The following is a 10,737-nucleotide window of genomic DNA, read 5'->3' on the forward strand; positions in this document are numbered from 1 at the left end:
GTGTAGCTGGGTGGTGTTGTGTGTGTTACAGACATACCTGCAGTGTGTAGCTGGGTGGTGTTGTGTAGTGTCTCCATCTCTCTCTGGAAGAGGTTGCACATGACCTCTGCGGCCGCACGGAGGCGCTCCAACACAAACACTCTGACGTCGAGCTTCACGCGACAAACATCAACACTTTGTTGCTTTTCCAAAACACACAATATCTCCTCTCCCACCGACGTCATGTGTTCATTTATCTCCAGCCGTACAGACTCCATTTGAAGCGTTTTGAACTCCTTTTAATATGAGAAGGTTTTCACCACGCGCTGCCTGCGTCCCAAAACCACCATGAAACACCAACACCGAGTGAGACACCACCGCCGAGCGAGCTAAAGAGAGCGAGTCTCCGTGTGGAGCGTTGCGAAGTCCGTCCGAGTTATGTCCTGATAGGGACAGAATAGTGACTTTCGGCACCTCCTTGCGGTCCAAGTGAACACAGCGGAGCTCCTTGCCCCCCGCTAACCACTGTTATGCTTAGTTTTGTTGGCAAACGGCAGGTCGCGTCCCAAAACCACCATGAAACACCAACAGTTCCTTTGTTGTGAAAACACCACGCCACAAGAGAAACATTCTACTTCCGGAGGATCCGGCTTCCGGATCAACGTGTTTAACGCATGCGCAATAGAGCGTCGCAGTGGAAGTGGATTCCTGGGGTCACTTAATGTTCCCCATTCATTTTCGCCATAGACTTTTACAAAAATATTTATAACAATTATGTTAAGCCTCGAACCAAGCCATCCAGGATGGAGGTGAATCATGATCCTATAACCTTTGATGTTTGATATTTGATATACTACATTTAATAACTACCCTTTGTTTAGCGATTTTCAAAATGTTCTTTTCATAGAAAAAAAAGGTTATATGCTATTGCGACAGGTGAAAAGAAACAACTTGGACTACTCATGCATAGAAGGAAGCATGAGGTCAGTCCGTTGTCTCCCCAGGCGCGGCAGAGGGAGAGCAGAGCCCAGGATAGGCAATAAAGGGAATGCGCGTGACGTCACCGTACGGGGAAGCCAGCCGGACACGCCCCTCTGAGTGGCAACAAACTATTTTCCAGGCAGTAAACACTGTTGCGACGCAGCTTTTCGTTCGCTCTTAACACCGCAAAAAAACTTCAAAAATGGGAAAGAGCTGTTGTGCCGTTGACTGTTCAAACAGGTTCAAAAAGAACTCTGAGTTATCATTTTACAGACTGCCTAAAGAGAAAGAAAAAAGAAGAAAATGGATCCGCGCACTTCGCCGAGACAACTGGAATCCAGACAGGGAAACGTGGATTTGCGGTAACCATTTCGTGTCAGGTATGTAAAGTTTATTTTTGTTCCATACGTTTAATATATACACCATTATGTAAAAGGGCCTTTTCACATGATGTCCCGTTTTTAATGAACCGAAAAGAGTCTTCCTCATGTGGACCAATGATGGATTAACATTGTAAACATTGTCAGTTCACCTGCAAGAGTTATGCTGGGACTATAACAGCCAGGAAACTAAAACAAACACTGGGTCCACTTCAGCAATGATCGGGCTTCAGTCCTCATTCTGTCCACATGTAATTTCGTTAGACCTCAGACTCAGACCTGTACCTGATATGATTTATTATGTTTGCTGTACCTTGATGTACTGCTCTGGTCCATGGCGTTAAAACGAGACGAGTCATTCTACTATGAAACCGCTAATGAATAACTTAATTAGGCCAGTGGTTCTCAAAGTGGATTCCATGGACTCTGTGGGTTCCTTTATGGGGGTCTAAATTGACCCAGACAAGTCTAACTCGTATATAAATGGAACCAAATGCACGCTAACGGGTCCATTTGGTACCCTTTGCACACTGTCAAAGGGGAGAGTCAGACCTTAAAATGTAAAGTTTGAGAAACACTGACTAAGGCTAATAATGTATACAGTAGTAGACATTAGGCTAATAATGTATACAGTAGTAGACATTGGTTCAGACTAAGAAGCACTGCAGTGCTGTTTTGTATGCTAACCTGTTGGATAAATACTTTATTGCTACAAAACCTTTTGGTAAGCCTTGATTTATATACTGTTCTGTACAGAAATATCAATAAAACATGAGTGGCTATCGATAATATTTGATGGATCATATCCACAACATCTTCAATGTCTCTCAGGCCAAGGACCCCTTAGCTGAGATGGAGAGCTTCATGACTATAATGTGTTTTGTAAATTAATATATTTGTTTAATTATTTACACATGATCTTTTCTATTGATACTGTATGTTAGATTCATGTTAATGTGACATTTCAAAGTTATATTTAATCACAAAACCCTCAATACCTTCTCAACTTTGTACTTGGTCTGCTCTTTATTTCACTCTACACACACCTCTTTGTTAAAGTATCTGATCTACAAGCTCACACTGTCACATTGTGTGCTTGTAGATCTGCTATTTTATGCAAATGTTCTATCCAGAGTAGGGATGCTAGGGTTAAAGTGATTATGTAAAATGTAAAAGAAGAAAAAACTCATACAAAGCTAATTTGGTGGCCCCCATGGGGGTCCCAGACAAGTACGTGTTTTGAGGGCTGAAACGGGACATATGTGAGAACACCATTACATAAACAAATTGAATTATACAGTATATTATATTTCTATTAAATGTTCTTTTGTTGTTTTTGTTGTTTAAGGAAAAAAGAGTGATGAACTGCTACACCCTGACTACGTGCCAAGTTTATTCTGTTTCACCTCCACCACTGATCGAACTCGGGCTGTGATCAAGTTGAAGAGATATCTGCGATCTCAAGATGTTTCAGAGAAAAGACTTGTCAACTCAAGTAGAGCGCTCGCTGCCTCAGGTCTTCTGAACCTGCAGCAATGTCCTGCACCAGAGGCACCAGCTGCAGAGGAACAGATTGTTGAAGTCCCAGGCATTGAGGTCCAGACAGAGGAAACGCACAATGACATTGCCTCATTACATGAACAGATTAAATCTTTAAACGCTGAATGTCAATCACTTAGGGATAAAGTTAACACATTAGAAAGTGAGTTGAAACATCGTACTCTTGATCCTTCACAATTTGATGACAGAAAAATGAAATTCTTCACAGGACTACCAAATTTGCAGACTTTCATGTTGGTGTTCAGTTTTGTGTCACAAGGTTTACCTCCTACTGCGAAACAGTCACTCACTGAAACTCAGAGACTTCTGCTTACACTGATGAAACTGCGCCTCAATCTGTCTGAGGAACTTTTAGGTTACCTCTTTAACATTCACCAGTCAACTGTATCCAGAATATTTCACCTTTGGGTAGATGTTATGGCAAGCAGGCTTCATCACCTGATATTGTGGCCAGAAAGAGAAGATATAAGATGCAGCTTACCAATGTCTTTTAGGACTTTTTTCAAAAAATGTGTGAGCATCATTGACTGCTTTGAGGTGTTCATAGAGCGTCCTTCAGATTTAAAAGCTCGAGCTCAAACATGGAGCAGCTACAAACACCACAACACTATTAAATTTCTTATTTCAATTACTCCTCAAGGAAGCATCTCCTATGTGTCAAAGGCCTGGGGTGGACGTGTTACAGACAAACACATTACTGAACACAGTGGGTTCCTTGACAAGCTCCTGCCAGGGGACTTGGTACTTGCTGACCGGGGTTTCACTGTACAGAATAGTGTTGGTTTACATTGTGCTGAACTAAAAACACCTCCATTCACACGAGGAAAGAAGCAGCTTGAAAAAAGAGAGATTGAGCATGCTCGAGAAATTTCTCGTGTGAGAATCCATGTTGAAAGAGTCATTGGAGTTTTGAGGCAAAAATATTCCATTCTAAGCTCAACTCTGCCTGTAAGTCTCATTAGAGTGAAACAGGATGACACAGTGGAGGACAGCCTTATAGACAAGATTGTGTTCTCATGTTGTGCTCTCTGTAATCTGTGTGAAGTCATAGTGCCTTCGGGTTGAAGTGAATATCAGTTATCAGTTAATATCAACGTTATTCAAATAACCCAATCACCACTGTTGGTCTAAAATGGGGTTTTTCCCCCAACCTTGATTATCTTGAATGTGAACTGTAAGACATGATTTTCATATATAATGCAAGTAAAGAACAAGAAATGTAACTGTATATATGAAATAAATTTCACATAGCATCATTTTCAGAGAATATTTATTTTAGGTACTGTAACTATATGTAACAAAAACAAGGGTTTGTTTATGTTGAATCCCCAGCAAGGCTGACAAATAAGTGATACTCCTTTTTTTTTTTACATTTTTCTTTTTTTTTACAATTTCAGTAGTTATCATTGTGATAACTAGTGTCAAGTGTATAAATGTGCTAATCCCTTTTTTGAGTGCAATTGATCTCCCTTAAACACAAGCTGTCCTACAGCTCAGATGAACTCCCATTTCGTGAAAACCATTTTCCTAACAATTCAGGCAACACTGCATACTTAAAAAACACTGTTGCCTTCATAACATAACTTTCAAAATTTGCGTCTGGGGCTATTCTCTCAGTATGTAACTCTGTAGGAGTCCACACACAAAAGTCACAGTATGATGATTGTGTAGCATGAAGCTGGCACTGGACTTGAAAGTAATAGTTGTGTTTTCGGTTGAGTTTCAGTGTCACATCTGAGGATGAGGATGCAACCAAACAGAAGTCTCTTTTTTTTGACAGTTCTGACAGTGTCTTGTCTTGTGCTGAGTAGGGACATTTTATCTCCAAGCACCCAGAGCCACAACAGTCACAAGACACCTTCCCATCAGGTGATGCACCAAGATGAGGGTACTGTGGAGAAATGTAGAATCCAGTGGGGGTAACCTCAAAATTGAGATGCTTTGATGACTCCGACTCTATGTATTTCTCCTTGGCCCTGGTCTCATGACGAATACCCCAGCTAGAAATATTTGATATAACTTAAGTTAGGTGCATTAATATACATGTCCATAACTGCAGTGTTTTGATTAGTAACCAACAATTACTGACCAACAGACTTCCCACTTGACCTTTATTGCCTCACATGTTAAATGATAGTGTCTCATGATTACATATTTTCTGTTTACCATATGCATTCTTATACTTTTAATTACAGTGACAGACAGACATATGTGTGTGTTTGTGTGTGTGTTTCAAATTGTTTACTAATAAAAAGGATGGGGCTAAACAAGACCTCGTAAAAACAAATCAATTTACTTTTCATTAAAAATATATATAATGTATACCTTGTTGGGTCACTTTTAAACTTTGTTGACTCTGGGTAGCATATGTCATTTAGAAGTGATTTGGGGGGCTTGTTATCTCTGCTCTTTACAACTTGACCAAACCTGGAAGCAGTAATCCTGCCACTTCTGTAGACATACCACATCTCTTCTTTAGCCTGTCGCCTTGTCTCCTGTTCAACAAGCTTACACTGATCATCTGTGATCAATAACTCTTCAAAGACCTTGTCACATTTGTCACAAAGCTCACTGTAGGTCAAGCCAAGATTCTCTGAATCATATAGATGTGCTAATGGTGTAGGATAGCCATCCCTCAGAACCTTAGGGACAAAGTCCTTGGAGTGTTTTGGAGCTACAGAGAGCACAGCAGCTCTTGGGTTTGCATTCTTGAGCTTATCCAGAAAGTCTGAAATTTCGTCTTCTGTAGGTTTAGGGGTAATATGGCAGGAGGATCCTGACTTCTTTCTAACTTCACAGATCACATTCTGGTCCAATGCACTCAAAACCTTTCTACGCTGCGTTTTGGGACATGTGAGGTCTAGAGAGGACACTTCAGAGTAGCAGATTTTCTTTGTTAGTGACGGCTGAAGCCACTGGCATGGCAATGAAGTACACGGCGTGTCATCGCGCCTCATAACTATGGACTCAACAGCAAACATCAAAGCTGCTGCATGTGAACATGTCTCTGAAAGTCTTGCCATGCAGTTACAATGGGCTGTTAAAATAGTCCCCGTCTTCTTTGCAGCTATCCAAGGCTTCAGTGGTGTCTCATTCATTCGCTGGCTGTGTTTTACCTGCACAAATACATAACGGTAGAGTTACTGCCAAAGTATGGCTAGAATGCTAGATTACAACTTTCCAATAAAGTTTAAGTTAAAAATAAAAAAGTACAAACCTGTCCACACACGATTAGAACATCCTTCGGGGTCCTGGTCACCTTAATTTCACCAACAAATCCAGCTTTGAAGAACGCCCAAGCGTCAAGGCTTTTCCATGCTTGCAGGCTCTGTTGTGTGTATTCTCCCGGTGACGATATCAAGTACATATAAATGTCGCCAAAATTGATATCTGGCCACAAGTTAATGTCCGTGGTGGACCACTGGTTCTTAGGTAGGTCGTAAGGATCACTGTCGAGTCCAACTGACTTTAATTTTAGCGAATGCTCGTCTGTTTTGCTCCCTCCACTATGCTGCGCCATTGTTCCAGTGTTTACTTTTGCCACTCAGTGAGCAAAAGGGGGCGTGTCCCGGGGGAGACGTGACGTAGATGCATACCCTTTATTGGCACTGGGTGAAAAATGGGTTGCAAAAACGTGGGATAAAAATTATAAAAAATAAATATATTTTTTTTTTACCGGATGTACATTGCAGTTCTTCTCCGTGAGATCTTTATTAAAAGATGTTTTTACTAAAACTAGAGTGTTTGCATACACACTCGGGGGTTCTACAGGAGCATATAGAACCATTTTACAACCACAAGCCTACTGCTAAGTGTTCATTGAATTGTTACGATTGTATGGCTGATAATGAAATCCACTATGGGGTAAATAGCCGGGGATCCAGTCCCTAAAAATGGGAGAGGACCTTTGATGTTCTGCCACACTTTTTGTTTCTGTTTTATCTAGTTTGGTCATTAAGGTCCACAGAATGAGAGGCCTGCTCTGCCGGAAACATCGCGGAAAAAAGTTATGGCTATTTGTATATTCACTGTCCCATTGACTCCACTACACAGGAAAGGAAATATATTTAAAAAAAGAAAGAGGGGTCAAACTGGAGGGTTTTCATTATTCTCAATCCATTGCGAGCATCTGTTTTGCACCAAAAAAAAAGAAGAAAAAAAAACATTCCTTGGGCTAGAAAACGGACCAACAATAGTGTGGAAAGTGATGACGAGTCATGACTATGAGTCATCACTTTTCACAGTTTTGTTAAATACTCAAGTAAAGTACAGTTACCTCAAAGTACAGTAGTAAAAGTACACCACTGGATGTTGCTTTGTATTGTTATTCTGTGTGTTCATTTCCATTTACAAACTTTGTTTCAGTAAAATGGAGCTGCTCAGTGGCAGTATAGTGAACCAGCATTTTTTTTTTTTTTTAAATATGCTTTATCAAATTCAACATATAAAAGGCGGAACCAGGGCGGGACAAGGCAGATAGAGCCTTCTGGTTGGTCAGTCAGGGACCAACCAGAGGGCTAACAAAGGGTGAATTGGAGGACTCTGCATTAAATATTCTCTGTTGCATTTCTTTCGTGTCTGTGTTTACACCGGCAGCCAATCAAGTACCAGCATTCCTGCTGACGTCACCATCAACAGCCAATGACGGACCATCATTCTTGGTGACTTCATCATCAACAAGTGCCAGCTGATATAAATAACAAGGAGCGCTCTGCTGGAGCACAAGAAGGCCATATATGGACATGAGTGCACAAGAAGCAAGTTGGCACCTGGACAGAGTGCAGGAGAAATAAAGACAAATATTAATCTGCTTTAAGTAGCATACGAGGGGTCAAAATAGTTTTTTTTTCTTTCTTTTTTTTCATTGCAAGCATAATGTTTCGCACGAAAAACATTCTTTGGGCTAAAACGGCCCCCACAAAAGTGTGAAAAGTGATGATGATGACTCATCACCTTTCATCACTAAACCATAGTCTTGTGTGGCCGTTTTTAGCCCAAGGAAAGTTTTTCGTGCAACACAAATGCTTGCAATGGATTCAGAATCATGAAGAAAAAAAAATAGTTTGACCCCTCATATGCTACTTAAAGCAGATTATTTTTTTGCCTTTTCCCCCCTGTATATTACGTTAATGGGACACCAGCTCTAGCGGCTGATAACACCAATTTAGCTGTGTCTCAGAAAGGGTTATCATACCAACATATAATCTACAGATATAGAGCTTTTCAAAAATGAATGGTAACCTTTGCCACCTTTCGGATACCGACATCTCGTATGGCCCATGGACTATCAACAGAGTTCCTCACAGTTACTACATCTACCAAAACGATTGCTGTAACGACGGCAGTATGATTACTGTACTAAAATACTTCACACTCCACTGACATCTCAGAGGCAACATTTATTACTAATTACTCAGTCAACTTTGTTTATGCAGACTCAGAGGTCCAGTAAAACAACAAAACAACATAAAAAAACACTTTACATACAAAAAGAACACCCGTAAAACATAACATCAGCTTTAAATGCATCTGTCTCGTGATGTGTGGACACACCCCAAAGGGCATCATGACGGGGATTCGAACCTGCGACACGCTGTCAGTGTGTCATTGCAGCCTATAGGGTGCTGGGACCACCAGGCCGGCGGCCCGGACCACGCTATAAGCCTTTTTGTTAGTGAAACAGAGTTGGGTTCAGCTCAGTTGCAACTGGACTTGGACTGACACAGGCTACTGATCCCAGGAACCATTGATTAAAACGAAGAGAAGGGAGACTGACACTGTACTTATTATGGAGTAGGCATGTATAGTTTGCAACTGGTAGGCCTAAGTACACAACTTCCACAGTTAGAGATGAAACACACAATTGATTGAACATTTCTGTTATGATATATAACACAAATAAAATACCTGTAGCAGTGAAAGCTTTTAAATATGCTTTATTAGCATTTCACAGAAGGAGGAAAAAAAAGTACAGTTCACTACAAAGTGGAAGGACGATTTTTAACACAACAAAAGCACTATGGCTTGCTTCCATTGGGGTCCTTTGTACTCAATGCATTGAAACATTGGATGAATATACTATGGAAATTACCATATAACAGTCAGAAATCAGAAACCAAACACATATACAGCAAACCAATAAGAAATAATAAAACAAATGTACAAAACAGTCAGAAATAATACATTACATACTTGTAAAGTTCAATTTAGACCTCCCAAAAGGAACCCAGAGAGTCTAGTTTTTGTCAAGTAACTTGAAAAATAACCATAAAAACCAATGTGAATCTTGATCAAATTGTGTAGCGTGATGCAGCTTGGGAAAATATCGTGATATTGTATTTTTCCATATCGCCCACCCCAAGCTCCCACTCTCTTAATTCTCAACAAATCTGTATGATTCAGATTTTCCTACAATCAGCAGACGTGAGTTTCAATTCCTTGTGTCAATTGTGTTTACCGTTGAGATGTTAGTCCATATAAATACAATGATTTGAGTGCCAAAGTGCGGCTGAAGAGTTTGTGTAACACTCCGCGGGCAGCACTAATTAATAGTTTGTGATTTTCTAGATTGGAATCAGTAACATGTGGGACAGAGCCTACTTACAGCATGTGTATCAAATGTGGTTTTATTCAAATGCAAACAAAGGCTACAGCTTACAATGCTTACGATTGCAACCATATGTGATTATGGCAATGCATGCATTTGTACATTTCTCCTTTCAATGTGATGTTTCTTACTCTTTTGGTCTCACCATTTAACACATGGAACATTGCACTGTCTTCCACTGATCTTAAAGGGAACGGCTGCCGATACTCTGATTGGTTTGATTAAAGTAACACCCAACACACACCCATGACTAATTCAGGGCCGGATTACTGTGCACCTTTGTGCAGTGTGCAGAACACAACACCCATAATAGCAACATGGCATTCATTGGCCACACCTCCACGTCTTAATTAAAGCAATAAGAGCTGGAGTTAATTAACCCATTCTATATTCTAGGTATTTATTAATTCAGGTCCGTAAACCTTGCCAGCATTGATTGAAATTGTGCCTTATTTTGAAGACCTATGGAAGCCACAAGCATGTCCACGTTGTGTAAATTCACGCTGCTGTAACATCGAACATGTCAAAAAAGTTTCCGCAACCATCCGCCACATAGTTACGGCCCACTGAGAAAAGAACGTTACCCGGTGATAGACTAGAATCCGAGATGCATGCATTTTTTGGAATCCCCGTTCCATTGAAGTTAACCCCTAGGCGAATATGTGGATGCCTACAACCGCCTAAAGCATCATGGGAAACTGAGTTCCTGCCAGCTTCATGAGACCACAATTTGATATAAAACAATGAATAAATAGGTCAGCTGAAAAAGAACATACTTATCAATGGCATCAAATGAGTTAAGTCGTATGATGAGTAGCGCCGTATGATTCCTCATAATGTTGACCAAATGTTTGCTACAAAATGCAGCTAAAAGGTTAGTCTGTCTGCCCAAACCCTTTTTAATTCTTTCAAAATATGTTTTTTTTACTTGTATAAGACAATGAGACATTGTGTTTTAGATTGCCCTTTTACACAAAGCCTTTATCACAAACTGTAAAGCAGAGGGCTTTTCTCCCCCTGTATGAGACCACATATGCACGTTTAGAGCTCACATTTGGTGACAGCCTTTACCACAAGCTATACAAGTAAAGGGCTTTCCCCTGTGTGAGTTCTCATATGTGTTTTAAGAGTACCACTTTGGCCAAAGCCTTTACCACAAACTGTACAAATAAAGGGTTTTCCCCCTGTATGAGTCCTCATGTGTTTTTTTAACTCGTCACCTCGACTACA

General features: G+C 40.5%; 1 protein-coding gene across 1 annotated transcript; it reads left to right on the forward strand.

Annotated features, from left to right (window-relative positions):
- Positions 1–1,162: 1,162 nt before the first annotated feature.
- Positions 1,163–3,951, forward strand: LOC308291088 (uncharacterized protein; the record flags this gene model as incomplete). The annotated part of the gene is made up of 3 exons (XM_080733002.1): positions 1,163–1,340; positions 2,689–3,308; positions 3,946–3,951. 3 exons carry the CDS (start codon positions 1,163–1,165, stop codon positions 3,949–3,951), a joined length of 804 nt encoding a protein of 267 aa, XP_080589128.1.
- Between the last annotated feature and the right edge of the window lie 6,786 nt (positions 3,952–10,737).

This window comes from Nannobrachium achirus, assembly GCF_963921795.1.
Source record: "Nannobrachium achirus genome assembly, chromosome: 9".
NCBI classification, from domain to species: Eukaryota; Metazoa; Chordata; class Actinopteri; order Myctophiformes; family Myctophidae; genus Nannobrachium; species Nannobrachium achirus.